Genomic DNA, 20000 nt, shown 5'->3' with positions numbered 1-20000 from the left:
ATAAACCTTGAGGAAAAAAAAGAAAGCCATAAGAAAAAGGTCACTGAGAAAAAAAGAAAAAGATAAAGGTCACTGGACTGCTTCTTCCTTCTTGAAGATTCTCTGCCCCAGAGTTCTTTATAACTTTCTCAGGTAAGGGTGGAACTAGGTTTAATGAGACCTAAAGTTTATATAATCTGGGCCCTCTTTAAAAAATAATACAAATTTATGCATACAAAATCAGACACAAGTGAATATTTTTTAGAAAAGAAAAATCAGAATACATTACACATTTTAAAAAGCTGGAAAATACTATAAACATCACAAAATGCAAATAAAATGCATATTTTTAGTAATAACGGCCTCATACATCTCTATAATTCTACTTTCTACATTTTTTAGCTGCATAGTTTTTAACTGCTTCCTCACATGAAACGATGTTATCATATTTTCTGTAAAGAGAATGGGAAGGTAATTCAATCATCTAGCATAGTTGAAAAAATATTTTATTAACGCTAATAATTTAGAAAATTTTCTTTTAGATTCACAGCTCATCATTAGTGCTTTCATGTAAAGTTTTAGAGTTGTTGTTTCCTTCGTTTATAAACTGTAAGGTTTGAACAAATTTCCATAGACTAGCACTTGAGTATGTATATTTCAAGACCAATTTTTTTTCTCCATTTCTCTTCTAGGGTCAGATGCTGTTGGACATGTTTATGGAGTAAGATGCCTCTGTCTTAGGTGTTTACATCCTTGTGGTATGACACCAGCCTAATTGGCATGATGGATGACAGAAAGCCATTCCTACACAGAGACAACTAGCAATGGCATAACTATTCATGCTAGAGACTGTGAATCTCGTTAGCTATGTGCTATTTAACTCAATTGCACTGTATCCCCAACTCAGCTTCCTTTCAGACAGATCTCAAAACTTTCTTCACTTGTTCCAACCCCATTTACCCTGAGGAACGCATAAAAAAGGCAAAGTGAATAGAGAACAGTCTTAACTACTTTCAGATAAAATACGTTACTTTTTCAAAAGTTATAAAAGCATATAATTGTTCCCAATGCTACAGATCCATGTAAGGCCCTGGAAGTAGATGACCAGTCATATATTAACAAGCCCAAAAGCTTCTGCTTCAGTGGCTTCCTGGTAGATCCACCTCTGCCTGGACAGTTGTGTTTTGTTTTACCAAAAGCTAGTTTCCTAAAATTTCTTTCTTACCCAAAGTGGAGAACTCCTCATAGACATAAAACTGTGTCACATAAGGCATTCACAAAGTTTCATAAACATTTGTTCAGCTAAGTAGATCTCTTTTCATACCAAAAGTTACATCAGTATTTCAGAGTATTGGACTAATACGTTTAATACTGAATTTAAATTATGGTTATGTGTTTATAGTATGGTGGCAAACAACAATAATAATAGTTAATTCACCTATAATAATGTTTCCTTATATTTATATGATATTTTAAACTTTTCAATGTACATTTCCATAAAGCACTATGGCTATTAACTAGATTCACTGTCACCAGTAAAAATCTAGATAATACATGTAAATAGGGATTAGTAAAAAGATCTGTCATCTCACTTATTTACATAGAACAAAACCTGTATTTACCTACAGTACAATAATTTAATGTGTAAGCAGACACAACAGGAACTACAATCCCTCCCCCATGTAAATATGTGCCGTTCTGTATATACAAACCACCTCTACCACAAAATGAAGATTAGATAAGTGGGATTAAAAACCATAGTTCATGATTTTATGTATAAACTATGTCAGTTAAGCATTTCAAGTATTATTTGGAGACTTAAAAATTAGCCATCTCTTTTATTACATTGTGTATTTAGTGATCTTATAACCCAGTTACTATTAATAATAGTATTATAACTTGCTTAAGTGACAATTCATGTCAATAATCAATAGTGTGTCAGTTAACCAGGAAAGAAACCCAGAATATCACTTGAACTGGGGGAGCAATAAATCAGCTGTGCTATACTGCTTGTTGAATATGGTAAATGTTCTGAACCGACCTTATATGACACCAAAATCCTGTTTTTTATAATCAAAAAGTGAATATGATTGTGTCTGGATGATTTCGTGCAGAAAACTTGATTTAAGAAAGTGTGCCATAAAAACCAGTCTTAGTATTCACAACTGATGCTTTTTAAAGACTTTCTTTTTAATACACCAAAGAAAAGAGTATAACATGTCATTCAGCTAACACTAAATTAACCAGGGTCTTATCAGTTTATTTAAAATTAAAATTAAACTTGAATATAAGCAAATACACTTCTGACCCAAGGAATTTTTCACTGACCTACCACTGATTTTGGCTCACATTTTCATTGAACTTTATTTATTGAAATTTTTGTAAAGATAAGTCCCACAAATAAATGACCAAAGATCTCTTTATCACTATGCCCAACATGTTAAAATCCAGTTATTTTAAAAATTAACTATAATGACCTCCTAATATTTTCATTGGGTTTTCCTTGAGATAAGGATCTTAATCTGTGTCTATAATTAGTGAATCATGCTGAACTTCTGTGAAACCTCTGAAATTATATCCATAATTTTTGGGGGGAGTAGTGATATTTTTAAAGGAAGGTAGTTCATAGAGTTCATCAGACTCTTAAAATGGTCTGTGACCCACAAAGTTTCAATACTTAGGTGATATCACTGTCGGCTGGAATATAAGAAAGTGAAAAACTAGAATCTAAGAAAGTCACTGGAGTGTTTTGAGTGTCTGTATCCAACTGGGTTTTCATATTTATAAGTTAATTTTATGTATAGCTATTGTTTATTTCATTCAAGATAGATCCCCCTCTTCCTTCCCAGCAAACCAAGCATGTATCTTAAATGAAGTATACAGAATCACTCACTTGGTATTTTTGAAAATTACTAAAATCTAAGGCTATATATTATTTTTCAGTTCCAAATAATTGTGTAACAAGAACTGTAATTTATGTTAAAAGTAAAGAAAAAGGAGTCCCAAAGAGGTTCACTCATTTTGTCATACTTAATATAATAGGCTACTTAAAAAATGGGAAATAAACATTACTTTTTCTTTCTGTGTTGTGTTTGTGTCATTTGCTAAAGAGCCTGGGGCACCTGGGTGACTCACTCAGTTAAGCTCTGACTCTTGATTTCGGCTCAGGTCATGATCTCATAATCTTGAGAGAGATCAGGCCTGTGTTGGGCCCACCAGTGCGCTCAACGTTGGGCTCCGCGCTGGGTGTGGAGCCTGCTTAAGATTCTCTTTCTCCCTCTCCCTGGGCCCCTTGTGTGTGCAAGCTTCCCTTTCTCTTGAAAAATAAAAGAATAAAATAAAATAAAATAAAATAAAATAAAATAAAATAAAATAAAGTAAAATAAAGCAAAATCAAGAGCCTCATAAATACATAGTCCGCCTTTGTTCTTTCAACTTAATGTTCCATCACTCTGTTACACAGTTACTAAAAAGCCATTATAATTTGCTTTTTATCCTATTTCAAGCACATTAATTGCTGGTGTCCATTTATATTTAAGTTGTTAAAATGGGCAATTGAAAACCTTCCGATATATAGAGGCAAGATTTCATATTTTAAGATATTATTTTTAGAAATTTATTTTAGAAACAAAAACTTTCTGTGTTGCATGTTAATTTCCCTAATTGAAGAGGGTACTCCCATTCATTATTATTTTGCTTTTTTGGTTTTTTTGCTTTATTTGCTACTCCTAAATGTGTAAAACACCTTTGTCCTTTTTTCCCCTGAGGGCCATATTTGCCTTCTCAGCAGCTTTGTATAGAAGTTGCAATATATATAATGCATACGAGAGAGTTGTAATATAGGTATAATATATTATTTATTTGTGATATATATTTACTTGAGTATAAATATTTATACATATAACTTATTTATATATGATTAATATATATAAATATTTTTAATAAATTTATATATATGTTTTTCTCTGAAGAAAGTAAAAATATGTATTTTATTCATATTTCCATTAAAAATTTAAATCAGAATAGCCAGAACTTGAACAAAGTACACACAGTCTTTTTGTTTACGAACAACAGAATAATCTATTGGGTCTACCAGGTTCTTCCGTGTTAGTAATAGTATCCTTAGATGGTTTCATTCATCAGTCACTCATTTTCTGAATTAATTAATTTGAGATAAAAAATTGCAGCTTTTAAAAAACTTATCAGTCTCAAGGGTTTCTTTCATACTCACCAGATTTCCAATGTACTCTGAGCTCTATCTTTAGTGGTGTTTTTAAAGGTATCGTAAAAGATTAAAAAGCAAAGCTTAATAGGTAAATTAAAGAGTTATTGTTAGAACTGCTTTTACAAATAATGCAACACGTTCATCTTCTGTCAAATAAATATGTAATGACTTATAGCTACATGTATAGAATTAAGTTTGACTTTCTAATTAAGAAACTGTTTAAAGCATAAAGATGAAAGGAAGTTCCCATATCCTTCAATTAAAATAAAAACATGAACAGGCAATGGATATAAAATGAGTCACAGAAGAGAACAGTTAAGTGGGTAACACATATATCTAAGGAAATTCAACCACACTTACACTAAAAATGAAAATAAAAATTAAAAGTCATTTCACTATCAAATTAGAAACCATCTTAAGAAAAAACACAAAATGCTGATAGATGTACAGTAAACAGAAACAATCATATCCTCCTGATGGGATATACACCGGTACAGTTTCTCTGAAAACAATGTAGATCATGAACGTAGAAATAGTCACAAACTTTGATACACTTCTATATCCCAATCCAAAGAGGTAATCAGAAATAAAATCAAACACTTGCATGCAAAAATATTCTATTTAATATTACTTACATAACCAAAAATTGGGAATAATACAAATATCTAATAAATTAAGAATAATTAATTATTGTATGACTGTACTATGAAATTTTATTTACCTATTGGAGATTATGTTTTGAAAAACTATTCTGCAAAAAGGTAAATGCTCACAATATAATGGGAACAGAAGCTGCTGTATCAGTGAGTTAATTTATCAATTATTTTTGTTTTTATTTTATGTTATTATTTTTTAGTTGTTAAGTATAATTAACACACAGTGTTATATTAACAACTGTATAATAGAGTGACTCAACAATTCTATACATTACTCAGTGCTCATTACCATTATACTCTTAATCCCTTTTACTTATTTTACCCATCCCCTACCCACCTCCCACCCACACAGAACTGCTTTTATACTAAGTGTATATAGAATGATTATAGAAAAGTCATTCTTTTCAAAAGAGAAACAATGTTAAATAATTGAAAGTTTATGCAATTATGATTCTAGACTCAGATTAATCAGAATCTATATTTGACCAAAAAAAAAAAGTTTAACTATCAAAGAGCTTGCATTTTTAGAACTATGACTAGCCTTGACTGAAAATCTTGGTTTTCATTTAGAATACTGTCAGCTAGAAAACAAAACAAAACAAAACAAAACAAAACAAAACAAAACAAAACCAACCAAGCAAAAAAAAAAAAAAAAGTTCTTTTAACCAATGCCAAAATACAGAGAAGATTCATTCATAAGTAATTTGTCACTATCAGTGATCACTCAGGAGACAGAGCAGAGTAGAAGAGAACTGTTTTAAACTCAACATGGGTTCCTGGGTGGCTCAGCTGGTTGAGAGTCTGACTTCAGCTCAGGTCATGATCTCCCATTTTGTGAGTTTGAGCCCTGTGTCAGGCTCTGTGCTGACACCTCAAAGCCTGGAGCCTGATTTGGATTCTGTGTCTCCCTTGCTCTCTGAACCTCCCCCACTTATGTTCTGTCAATCTCGCTCTCAAAATTAAACATTAAAAAAAATTTTTTTTAAATAAAATAGACTCTGCAAAGCAGGAAGACATGTTGATAGCAGTTCACATGAAGTTACCCGCTGACTTACATAAAGGGCATAACCAGGTTTAGATGCTTATTTCATAAGCTAAGGTGGTACCAACCATAATCTAAAATAATTACATTGTATTTAGACCTTTGCAAAACTATGTTCTGACCACAGGAATGAAATTTTAAAAACTAATAACCATAGTATTGATAAAAAATGATAGAGAAAGAAACTTGGCTTTCACTTTCGTACAGGAATCTGTGTAATAAAATCCATAGTTATATTGAGTTACCTTTTTAACATATACTCTTAAACCTCCTAGAAAGAATAGGGTCACTTCAAAATTTGAATCATTGATAACTACTGAGTGATCTGATCGAGCACTCAGGGATACGTTAATTTTCAAGATTTACAGTGAATAGATATGTGCTCTCCTTCACTTGGAGACAGAACTGCTTTACCACAAATACATAAATAAAAGTCTCAAGAATATTCCCCGTTTCCTTTACTTATTACCAGTGATTGCAGCGTGTTAAGAGAATCTGAATACAGACATTTAAAGGAAGCATCCCACTTCTAACCCAAATGAAAAAATTCAATACCAAAAATCCAGTTATCAAAATTTAAAAGCAACTAGAGTTACCCTATTTCCTAGAAGCCGTATTATATTTCCAAGGGGTAGAAACAGCAAGACAGTACTAAGTAAGTACACATATTGCCACACACACACATGCAAAAATGTACAATGCATGTAATCTAGAGCAAGAAAAAATTTCTACTTTCATCACTATTTTTTAGATGTCACAGTCCTAAATATAAGAGGTTGATATTTCAGGTTCAGAAGAAATATGTCTCTTAGGAGTGCTGACATTTTTACATGTGGATACCTTTTGAGAAAAAAACTCAATTTGCACACCCTGCTGGGAGCACAATCTATTTTTCCCCCCTGAGGCCCACCTGATCACATCATATATAAACCAAGGAAGTGTTGCACTAGTTTTTCTCCATTTGTGAATGAATTGCTTCATATGACCTTCTGAAAGGCCCATATGTTGCCTCTTGTCTACATCAGGAGTTCTTTTGAAATGTCAGTGTCACTAAAATTGAGCATGAAGCTCTTTAGTTTCTACTAATGTTGTCTCAAGGTAACATCAGCTAGATCTCCAACAAGAAAAAAATATCATTTGATTAACTTTTCAAAATCTATCAAAAACAAAGGACATGGAAAAAAAAGGAGAGAAATCGATCTTGATTATGAACAGCCCAAACAATCAGATGAAAGCTAGGGGCATCTGGATAGCTCAGTTGGTTAAAGGTCTGACTCTGGCTCTCATGGTTCATGGAAACAAGCCCTGTGTTGCCGTCTGTGCTGAGAGCACGGAGCCTGCTTGGGATTCTCTCTCTCTCTCTCTCTCTCTCTCTCTCTCTCTGCCCCTCTTCCACTCATGGTCTGCCTCTTTCTCAAAACAAATAAATAAGTACTAAAAAAAAAAAGAAAGCTAAAAGAGATAAATGGTGCTGTTGGAGTTTTAACTCATTGCTAATTGGTTTATAGCTGCTATAAATCATTCCTTTCAATCATTTATCTTTGAACAGATCAGGAAAATAATAACAAATGGGTCATTCTTAAACAAATTGCTGTCTCTTTTCATTTTGAGTCCAGAGTGCTTCTGGAAATATAAAGATATCCAGGGTCTTACGTTGGAATATGGTCACTTTGAATATGGAATGGGTATTGAAAATTAAGAGCAGCGAAGAAAGGACAGACCACAACCAAAATATCTAAACACTGTTTGTTTATTCAAATTTATTGAAACAATTTGGTCTTCAAAATGCACTAAAAAATAGCAGCCTTTCATGATTTGGGGGTTGTTATTATGTGTTCTAAGCCATGATTTGGAGTTATATTCTTTTTACAGTTCACATTATGAAATGGCTCAACTGTGAAGAAAATGTGGTTTGGTGTACATAAAAAGTATCAGTTGGTGTTAATAGAGATCACAATTTATTTATACTCTTTCATGGATTGTCTGATTAAATTTAGGTAAGTTATCCAACATTGGAAAATGACAGTTTCCCATCTCTACAGTAGAGATATTTCTTTCTTCTACAAATATCGAACAGTTTTAATAAGTTAAATGAGCTTTTAGCACTCAGTATTTTGCTAAAAAATGTATCACTCAATTATCCTCCATTTGCTTATTCTCTCATAAATTATTTTATGAAGGTCTCAATTAGGGGGAGAACACTTATGCTATTGCCATAATTTGTGCTGTCAGCTACTTTTCCTCATGCGTGTCACTACCTAATGCTAGGCATCTGAAAGTGGGCTACAGTCCATTTCAGGATGGAAAGGATGGAGATATAATAGAAGGCATGTTTTACTGTTACTAGGACTCCATTGTAAATACTTCTCTCTGAATCTTAGACAACTTTTCTTGTTCTGTCTACTTCTGTTATTATTTAACATTTACTCAATTGCAATGAAAACAATTAAAATGTCCCTCCCCCAGATTTATCATTGTTCCATTATCTTTTTTCATTAAAAAATTTTAAATATTTATTTTTGAGAGAGTGAGAGAGAGAGAGAGAGAGCACGAATGGGGAAGAGAGAGAGAGAGAGGGAGACACAGAATCCGAAGCTGGCTCCAGCCTCTGAGCTGTTAGCACAGAGCCTGATGCAGGGCTCAAACCCACAAACAGTGAGATCATGACCTGAGCTGAAGTCAGATGCTTAACCAACTGAGCCACCTGGGTGCCCCCTCTTTGCTCTATTATCTTAGACACATCTGTCATATTCAGCCAATTCATAACAACTAGTTTATACTTCATGTTTTTTTTGCAATTTTCAAAAGCATTGCATCCTTAATTTCCTACTGGTTTAAACTGTCCAGTGGAATAATGAAAGTGAAATTTTAGTGATATGGTAAGAAAATAATGAAGTCCTTAATTATTCCTTAATTATAGTGTCTCTTTGAGAAACTAAGCTCTTCTCTACCTCATCATTCAGTGATAATCTGAGATAAAAATTATAATTTCACACAGGAAGGCCTTCAAAGCAGAATGACAATAAGCATTAGAATATTAGTTGGGGTGGAGTGTGCTGACAAGAGTTGGCTCACAAGCAGGACTTTAATTCAATACAGTCATCAGTGGATCATTAAATCCTATTATTTGTCTGTCCTAGAGGGACATATGCAAAGGTAATTACACTGTTTCAAGGTTTTGGCAGAAGATGATTCTGAAAATGTTGACAAAATCAAACTTGTGGCCATTCATTTTTTTTCCATACACTTGTTTTGACTAAGAGGAAATATAAGCCCAGAAAATTGAACTGACCTGATAAGCTCTGCCTATTTTTATTCATTTAAACCTGCAATAAGCCTACTAATCTAGAGGACTTCAAAATATTTTTCTCTGTAAAATGGGCATGGTTGTGGTGGGATCTGATTTCTTTTTTTTTTTTTTAATATTTATTTTTGAGAGAGAAAGAGAAAGAGAGGGAGAGAGAGAGACAGAGAAACAGAACATGAGAAGGGGAGGACAGAGAGAAAGAGAGACACAGAATCTGAAGCAAGATCCAGGCTCCAAGCTGTCAGCACAGAGCCTGATGTGGGACTCCAACCCACAAACTGTGAGATCATGACCTGAGGCGAAGCCGGATGCTTAACCAACTAAGCCACCCAGGTGCCTCTGATTTCTTTCTTCTACCAATAAGGTTTTTATGAATCCTGGGAGTTCTATAACTTTCCAATGAACGGAGCTGTGTCTCATTTTCCACAAAAATATCAATAACTATTTATTGAATACTTATTATTAGATTCTATTTGCTGTTTTCCATCTCAGTTCTATGGTATACCGTGGGATATGCTAATAATTCCAACTCCATAACTTCATGACTTTACTGATGTGCTCTTAAACAAATGGATTATATTTGATTTTTTTCCTATTAGTGTATATGTGTAAAGAAAGAATGGTGGCTATTAAACTGTGATTCTCCAGCTAATTTCATATGTATTATTTTTTAAAATATTTTTATTATTATGTTTATTTATTTTGAGAAGAGAGAGAGAGAGAGAGAGAATGTGGGGGAGGGGCAGAGAGAGAAGGAGACAGAATCCGAAGCAGGCTCCAGGCTCTGAGCTATCAGCGCAGAGCCCCATGCAGGGCTCGAGCGCACTAGTGTGAGATCATGACCTGACACGAGGTTGGATGCTCAACCGACTGGGCCACCCAGGTGCCTCTATATGTATTCCTTAATAATTTTGGTGAAGCAAAGTATTCCAGTCGCAATGTATGTAGTGTGTTGCCTGACCACATGCTCTCCAGACAGAGACAGAACACCTGTATTCAAATCTTTATCACACTGTCCTGAAGCTTCAGTCTTGGAACTTCACTGTGTTCCTCAAATGAGGCAGTTCCATAATTTTTCAGTAAGAATTAAATGACAGTAAGTTTATAGAAGAACATCTAAAATACATTTTAAGAATAAAATCAGTGGTTGCTAATATCGCAAAGCAACTGATACATTATTGTCAAATCTGAGTACAATTAGAAAATTTACTCAATTTCCATTGTGTAAATTTGATGTCTATTTTTTTTTTCAGAGAATTACCCGTGAGTGTAGTATAACACATAAGGAAATAATTTTGGCAGCTTGGATCATGAGCCTGATGCTCACCCTCCTGGGGTCCTCCTTCACTCTCCTGATACTTAATATCCTAGAAACTTGAGGAGGGAATTCAGAGAATAAACTTAATAATAAGTTTAATAATAAATCAATTTGTCTCCAAATTCAAAATTCATATAACCTATGGGAATACTGAAATCAACTCAACATAAAAGAAAAACTACATTGAACATACGTGAAGGTATATTGAATGGATTTTAAGCCATTGTTTCTCCAGTGATTGGAATCTGGTCTCAGCAAGGATGCAGTGGCCCAAATGCTGCCAATGCACGAACAAGGTCCACACATGAACATGGGTTCTAAACACCTAGACTCCTTTCATTTCCTGTGACCGCATCATGACAACAAGATAGATGATAAGTAAAATTTTGTGTCAGTTCTTTACAGAAGGCCAAAAAACATTTTGATTTTTTTTTACAGAAATAAGACAATTCAATGCATGAATTTTGACTAATAAAGATTCAATATTTAGAGCCAATGCTCTGCAAAATTTCAATATCAAAGCAAGGGTAATGGAAAAATTATAAACAAAAATATTTTCAACTAAAGTAATGAAAAGAACTTTAATCTTCTTAGGTAAAGCACCTACCCTAAACACTAGAAAGTACTAGCAATTCAATGTGCTTCTTGAAAAAACTGACATTTATACAGTTATAAACAAGGAGAACCAAATAAGCTGATCTCTGTTTATGGGAAATACCCAGTCACAGTGTCAACATTTAAAGTTCATTCTAATTTTTCAAGCCATTTCTGAACACCTTCTTAGAATCCAGTGACTCTCACCACATTGTTCAAAGCAAAGCAAAGAGAGAGACAAAAACTCCATGGGAGGTGTACCAATTCTCAAGGTTCATGTGAGCCTTTAGAATATATATTGAGTGAAAGACGTCTAAACTGAAATTTGTTTAATAAATTACAAAAATTCAATGTCTTTTGGCAGATATTGTTATTTCTCTTTGAAAACAAATTTATTTTTAAGTAAATCTTTCAAAGATTATTTAATTTGAAAATCATCTCTTTCCATTTGGCCACTGCTTTTCCCAGACCTCTGAACAAGCCTATGAATTATTAATGTCAAGACTCTCTCACTCACCATTAACTTTTCCGAGATCTGAGGAGGAGCTCTTCACCAAAATTTTCTTCCAAAATGGATTCAATAAAGGCAAATGCAAAACAGTCCACATATGACAGGAAAATCACAAATGCAAATACTAACCAGGTAAATTGTGGCTGAATGTCAATTATACCTTTAGAATAGTTCTTGAAAAATTCAAGCTTTCTCTTCAACTAAGAATGTATTTAGGGAAGCAAATGAGAGCTAGTTTCCAGGATTTCAGGATGCAATAAGTTCTGGGTAAATTCAAATCACACAGCAGAATCGTATAACTCACAGCCTCTGCCACCAGCTGCACCTGTATGAATGTGACAAATGGAAGGTTGTTTGAAACTAACTCAGCAAAAAACGTGAAATCACTTGGACACTCAAGAGGAACAGTTTCTAGCTTATGAATTGTGTATTTGTCTAAGACAACAGATTCAAAATAATTGTTTTAACTGTTTTGTGTGATTTCATATTTTCTTAAGGTTTTACTTACCTATAGCATTTGTGTCTTCTGAAGTAGCTGTTATAAATACAGTTTTAAAAATGAAATGCTTTGGGGCTCCTGGGTGTCTCAGTCAGTTAAGCATCTGACTCTTGGCTTCAACTCAGGTCATGATCTCACGGTTCATGAGATCTGGGTTGACAGCACAGAGCCTGCTTGGGATGCTCTCTCTCCCTCTCTCTCTCTGCCCCTCCCCTGTTTACACACACACTCTCTCTCTCCCTCAAAATAAATAAATAAACATTTAAAAAATAAAGTGCTTCTTAAAAAGTATTGTTACAATTATAATTAATCTTTATTGTAAGAAATTAATCTGATTACAATTAATTTGTTTTTTTTTTTTTGGCTAATAAGAGTTTCCATATATTGCTCCATATTTTATTACCCTAGTTTGTCACTCGAAAATGAAGAAAATAATGTTATTGCTGTCTCCCCAGATGCTGATTATCATGGTGAAGATATTTGAAATACAAAAAGATCCCCATTGCTGCACTAGAATAGGATATATTTCAGGTATATTCATATATCTTTTCTGTAATGCCTTGTACCAATATAGGCAAAAGGGAATAAACATTTATGATAATAAAAAAAATTCCCCAATAGTCAGTATATCTTAAGAATTTCAGTCTAACATTGCACAGTTAATAATTTGTCATGTAAATATCAATTGGCTGGTTATGTATATGCTAAATTGTTCTACACCATTTTCTCAGTCACCTTTAATTCAACAAGCTCACTGAATGAAACACAATTATTAAAAATTTTTTTAAAGAATTCCTGGAAATGGAAGACTATAATTGATTTGATTTCTAGTTTAACTAAGAACTAGATTCTGTAGAAGTAAACAGAAAACTCAGTTATCAGATCCTTTTAAATGCTTCATTCAATACATACAATCAAGTCCCAGAGATGTAACTTAGGACACAAAACTGTAAACTGTACAAATTTCATTTTCTTTTCCTCATGTCAATCATGACACTAGTCTAGAGTTTTAGACTTGAGATGACACTTTTTCACCTGTACCTAGAACTGGGAATAGACTCCTGGAGGCCATGGGGCTGGCTAATACCATTCACTGGGCAAAGTCAAAGTTTGTAGACAAGGAGGATGGCAAGTCCAGAGACCAGAGGCAAAATTGATGTACAGGTCACAAAACAAGCATTTTAGAAAAGTTAGAGATGGGATAAGTCTTGCTGCATTTTGAACAGCTATGATGTGTAGAAGATAGGTGGAGAAGGTGATGAAGCTCTCAGGGGAATGTTTCAGAGGTAGCACTGACATTTACCTTCATGGCTAGTGAATGTACATTCTAGCACTGACCCTAAGAGGCTTTAAAAAAACATGAATGGGTGTGGACAATGGGTGGCAAATCCAGTTATTTCCTTTTTGAATTTTTAATACTCTTAAGTATATATATATATACTTAAGATATATATATATATATATATATATATATATATATATATATATACATACAGACACACACACATTAAAAAAATTTTTGTTCAGAGATGTCTGGGTGGCTCAGTCAGCTGAGTGTCCTACTCTTGATTTTGGTTCAGGTCCTAAACCCAGGGTCATGAGATCAAGCCCTGTGTTGGGCTCCACAATGACCATGGAACCTGCTTACAATTCTCTCTCTCTCTCTCTCTCTCTCTCTCTCTCTCTCTCTCTCTCTCATTCTTCCCCTCTCTCTCACTTCTGCTCTCTCTCTCTCTCTCTCTCTCTCTCTCTCATTCTTCCCCTCTCTCTCACTTCTGCTCTCTCTCTCTCTCTAAAATAAAAAAAATCAACTCATTTAACTAAAAAAAAGAAAAAATCACCCATTTGTCCCACTTGGTACTCCTTGCCTTTTGCAACAACCAATTTGTTCTCTGTATCTATGAGCTTGATTTTGTTTTTTTGTTTGTTTGTTTTGGGAGGGGTTATTTGTTTGTTTTTATATTCTACGTATAAGAGAGATTATACAGTATTTGTCTTTTCCTGTCTGACTTATTTCACTTAGCATAATGCCCTAAATGTCCATTCATGCTGTTGCAAATGAAAAGATTTCATTATTTTCTATTGGTGAATAATATGTGTGTGTGCATGTGTGTGTGTGATGTATCACAATTTCTTTATCCATTCATCCATTGATGGACACTTAGGCTGTTGCCATATCTTTTATAAATAATGCTTCAATGAATATGGGGGTGCATATGTCTTTCTGAGTTAGTGTTTTTGTTTTCTTCAGATAAATACCCAAAAGTGAAACTGCTGAATCATATGGTAGTTTTACTTTTAATTTTTTGAATAATCTCTACACTGTTTTCCATAGTGGTTGTACCAATATAAATTTCCACCATCAGTGAATAAGTGTTCCCTTTGTTCCACAACTTTGCCAGCCCTTGTCATTTCTTGTCATTTAGATAGCAGCCATCCTAACAGATGAGATATCTCATTGCGGTTTTTATTTCCATTTCCCTGATAATTAATGATTTGCTCATCTATATGTCTTCTTTAGAAAAATGTCTATCCAGACTTTCTGCCCATTTTTTAATCAAATTGGGTTTTTTTTTTTTTTTGCTTTGGTTTTTGAGATTTAGCACATGTAATGTATTTATAATTCAGTAAGATTACGTGAACATCTCTTTGTAATAATAGATTCAATAACCTTTTCAAATGATACTCTAACAGGAGCATTAGATGATGTCAGCATGAGAATTTTATCCTGGTTATGCACTACTTTTATTACTGCAGTTTGCTGAAGCTCGGGTCAGAATTCTACAAATAAAACTTTAAAAATATGAGAGCTCATTTAAGGGAATGAAGGATTCTTCATTTCAGGAAATAATTTTCAAGTCTAGAGAAGAAATTGCCTTTGTGGGTTGGGGGGAGTAGGGAGTGGGGAGGAGGTCATTTCATAAAGTGTCTTAGAATTATTATTAGGAAAAAAAAGTGTATTGGGGAAAGAGGCATGTCTGAGGTTGGATACTTGTAGCAATAATAAAAATAGTTGTCTGTCTTGAGGATGTATCATTTGTCATTAGGAAAAAATAAAAGGCAAAAAGGAAATAATAGTAAGCTAAATAAAATATATTTATAATCATATTTTTCAGCAAAATTGAAAACGAATGAGAACTGATGAATGCCAATATGACATTTTTCCCTAGGATGTAATTGGAAGACCCAACCTTCATTCAAATCTTTGGATTTGCATTCGCAGTTTCTTGTGAAGAGCACCAGATTCAAAAAGTAGTCCCTCTGATTTTCTTCCTTCCGGTAAAAATCTAGTGCAAGAGTCTACTTATGATCCAGGAATTGGCAGAAGGTCGGATTTCTCAGTGCTCTATGTTCCTATCTGCAAGATCATCCGGTGGAGGTATTTAACACCTCCACAAGAAAAAGCTAAGATTTATGGTAGGGACCATGGCCTCCTCTTTGTCAGCGATTCCTCACCTTATCATCATGTCAGCAGAATTTATCACAGGGATTACAGTAAATGGATTTCTTGTAATCATCAACGGTAAAGAATTGATCAAAAGCAGAAAGCTAACACCAATGCAACTCCTTTGCATATGTATAGGGATATCGAGATTTGGTTTGTTGATGGTGTTAATGGTACAAAGTTTTTTCTCTGTGTTCTTTCCACTCTTTTATAGGGTAAAAATTTATGGTGCAGCAATGTTGTTCTTTTGGATGTTTTTTAGCTCTGTCAGTCTTTGGTTTGCCACCTGCCTTTCTGTGTTTTACTGCCTCAAGATATCAGGCTTCACTCAATCCTATTTTCTTTGGCTGAAATTCAGGATCTCAAAGCTAATGCCTTGGCTGCTTCTGGGAAGCCTGCTGGCCTCCATGAGCATTGCTGCTGTGTGTATGGATGTAGGTTACCCTAAAAACATGAACAATAATGATTTCCTCAAGAATGCCACGCTGAAGAAGACTGAACTCAAGATAAGGCCAATTAATGGAGTGCTTCTTGTCAACTTGGTATTACTATTTCCACTAGCCATATTTGTGATGTGTACTTTTATGTTATTCATTTCTCTCTATAGGCACACTCATCGGATGCAAAACAGATCTCATGGTGTTAGAAGTGCCAGCACAGAAGCCCATATAAATGCATTAAAAACAGTGATAACATTCTTTTGCTTCTTTATTTCTTATTTTGCTGCCTTCATGGCCAATATGACATTCAGTATTCCTTACGGAAGTCAGTGCTTCTTTGTGGTAAAGGACATAATGGCAGCATTTCCCTCTGGACATTCAGTTATAATCATATTGAGTAATTCTAAATTCCAACAACCATTCAGGAGACTTCTCTGCCTCAAAAAGAATCGATGAAATACAAACAATCCTGAAAAAGAAGAAAGGTTCAATGAAGAACAGAAGCAATGTTAAATATTGTGTATTTGTTTGACGTGGATTCGATAGACTTATATTTTGTTTTTGTTTACTTATGTATTTTGTGTGCTCTCTTTCTGGCAATTTCCTTCTCCTCTTCTACCCCCAGGACATGTGAAGCACTAATTTTGATGTTGGATGGATAGGATATTTTTTCCCCAGGGACTGTATACTTAAAACATATATGAATACATATGTACATAAAATATATAAGTATTATGATAGTAATACATTCAAATAATTAACATTTGCAGTAGAGTGGCAGTTGTATAAAAAAAAATCAGAGAAGTAAAAAGACTTCATTCGGTTAACCAAAGTAGTTCTGTTATCTGTTTACTCAGGTCACTGAGAATCTTCTGTTTTAGATGAACAAAATCACATTGATTTAGGCTAAGACGTGTAACAGTATAACCAATTTGTCTATTTGGTTAAACATAGCTATTTTTCAAAGAGCATCATTAGTGTAACTATTGTTAAAATTCAAATTATATATTGAAAGTTTCTGTATGTCATGGCAATGAACCCAGATATGCAGATTAAAGTCTAACTTTGCTTTTGATATCAGTTACTAGTTCAAGTTGGTAAATGAGAAGATGCAAATAGAGCTAGCATTTATGTGCATATACACATACAATCCATGGTCTCCATCTCTTACAAGATGAAGAAATATTTTCTCATCCCTTGAAGTGTTAAACTCCTGCCCAGAGAGAATAGGAGTGAGGTTGTTGACATTGAAGTCTCGGTAGGAAAATGTTTAGCTGATGTCTTAACCCCTTAACTGGTGCGTCAATTTCTTCCAGCTGGAAATATTGCCCAGGGTATGGCATCAGCAAAAGACTTGAAGATCTAAGGTAAAAGTTTTGAAACATGTTGGTAGAGTTGAGTGGATTCTGCTCTATAAAGATCTTAAATAGTCTTGCTTTAGGAAAGAAAAATAATTTTTGTCATATTTTACATCTCACAATATCTATTTTGAATTTGTGAAACCCTCACTGACACCTAAACAAACAAATAAAAAGAATTGTAGTTACTTTTAATTGTAAATAAACTGTGATTAGGTGACTTAGAAGTTGCAAGGATGAAAACAAAAAAAACAAACCTAGATGTGTGTGTACATGGATTTTTTTTAATGTTATAAAATATTTTTACACACAATCGTTTGCTTCATTCTCAGAACATTGTGTAAAATAGGCAGTGCAATTATCTCAATTTCTGCATGCAGAAGTAAGGTTTGAAGAGGTCGTTACACATACCTAAAGTCCATCAGCTATACTCAGTGGAGAAATTGGAACTCAAATGTGGCTCTTATGTCTCTAAAGCCAGTGTTCTCTTACTTGGTTTTCTTCCCATTCTTATTTATAGAACTTTAGATGTTGAAATTTATGATAAAAAACAATCAATGTTCAACCTATAATCAATGATATCCTATGACCTTTCTGTATTATGTTCTTAAACAGTCAACTTAAAAATATTTCAAAATCTCTGAATTATTCTATTATTTGGTCAAATCCTTTATTTTTTATATTTATCTCATATTTGGTTTGCTAATAGTCTGAAGTGATCTGAACATAGGTCCCCCAATTTACAATTTAATATCACTTGACTCCAGGAAATTACCATGCCAGGCTCACTTGTTATGAGTCAGGTAAAACCAGACTCTCCCCTGGGAAAAACTGGATTCACTATGTTTACAGCCTGAGTTCAGGACAATTGCGTAACTGGAACCTACTCCTTAGGTTATTCAACGACCTGTGCATCATCCTGGAGAAGCCCCATGGCCCCTTGTTCTAAGGCCAAGCTGAAAGTCTCACTAGTGCCAGTGCCTGAATTACATACGTAGTCATGACAGATATTTCCATATTGAGGTCTGATACCATTGGGCCACTTATATCCTCTACTATGTTCATTTATTTTTTTAATTTAAAAATAATTTTAATAATTGTTTTTTAACTTGTAAAATAATACATAGTTAATGTAGAAAATTGGAAAAATAAGAAATGTAAGAAGTGAACCTGATAGAATCCCATGTCAAATTTTCATATACATTCTTCCAGCATTTGACATCCATGTACATACATATGCAAATACCACTATACATGTATGTGATGTAATTTATGACATTATGGAGATTGTGCTGTATATATACTTTATGCTATATTTTGATGTAAATTACATGTGTGAAATTTTGCATTTGTAACAACTTCATAATGTTTCATTTTATGGATGTAATTTTGTTTCTTGTTTTTAATTTTTTTAATGTTTATTTACTTATTTTTGAGAGACAGACAGAGTGCAAACGGGGGAGGGGCAGAGAGAAAGGGAGACACAGGATCTGAAGCAGGCTCCAGGCTCTCAGCTGTCAGCACAGAGCTTGATGCGGGGCTCACAATCATGAACCGTGAGATCACAACCTGAGCCAAAGTCGGATGCTTTACTAATTGAGACACCCAGGTGCTCCTGTAATTTTGTTTTTAACCATTCATGTATCATTAATTTGTATTTCCATTAACAAAGAGAACAGTAGAGCTGAAAATAAAGTTTATATTACTGAAGAAAATGAAAAAGGAGAGCGCTCAAACAAAAAATGAAATAAAAAATCTACAATTAAAGAACAAGGAGAATCTTTTGTTATTATTACTATTTTATACTCTTGTTATTATCATTATTATCACTATTTATAGTAACCTAATTGGTACTAATGCCTTGAAAAATTTTGGCACGAGAATTCCTTGACATAGGTCTATGGGCATGGGAGCCCTTGGAATGAGCCTATTGGCATGGGAAACTTGTAATGATGCCATGGGCTGGGAATTCCTTGGGTTGGGGCTGTGGCAATGGCAGGCATTTCAGGATTTCGTCAAGTCTATATGAAAAGGCACCAATGCATTTATAAGGAATTCCAGTAATCAGGTAATTAAACTTTTATTCCAGAATTGCTTTACTTTTGGTGTATATTATCTCACTGATCGTCTCAACCCGGTAGAGAGTATTATTATCTGTAGTAAGTATGAGGAAATCTAAACTTGGAAAGACAAAAGAATAGGTTACTTATCTAGACCCAAATCAGGCGTTCTAAATCTAAATTCCTAATTTTTTTCTAAACATAACTGTGCAACAAAGTTACCTAGTGACTATTGTTAAATTGTGGATTTCCAGGCTTATCCTAGACTTGCTGACTATAGTCTCTGGGGATAGAGCCCAAAAATCTATATAGTAACCATGTAGGCAATTGTGATGTAACTTGTTTACTGACTAGGGTTTGTGGTCCACCACATTACAGAATATTAATGCTACTAATGGAAGCCTTAAAAATATATTCATGTCAATGTAAAGTCTTTCTTGGGAGAAAAATGTTAAGGCATTTAAAAGACATTCTTTTCCTTCACAAAATATTCAAGTTATAGCTCAACTTTCGTTTAGACTTTTTTGGTTGAAAGGGACTGATTCACATTTTAGTCACCTAATGTA

At 33.9% G+C, this 20000-nt stretch overlaps 1 protein-coding gene across 1 annotated transcript; it reads left to right on the top strand.

Moving 5' to 3' along the window:
- The first annotated feature begins 15459 nt into the window (after window positions 1-15459).
- On the top strand, window positions 15460-16472 carry LOC106983061 (taste receptor type 2 member 7-like). The gene has a single exon (XM_015081211.2). The coding sequence runs from the start codon at window positions 15546-15548 to the stop codon at window positions 16470-16472; it is 927 nt and encodes a 308-aa protein (XP_014936697.2). The 5' UTR covers window positions 15460-15545.
- The last annotated feature ends 3528 nt before the right edge of the window (window positions 16473-20000 follow it).

This window comes from Acinonyx jubatus, chromosome A2, assembly GCF_027475565.1.
Source record: "Acinonyx jubatus isolate Ajub_Pintada_27869175 chromosome A2, VMU_Ajub_asm_v1.0, whole genome shotgun sequence".
In the NCBI taxonomy this organism is placed as follows: Eukaryota; Metazoa; Chordata; class Mammalia; order Carnivora; family Felidae; genus Acinonyx; species Acinonyx jubatus.
Note: the sequence above shows the minus strand (reverse complement) of the source record. Positions and strands in the feature narration are given on the sequence as shown.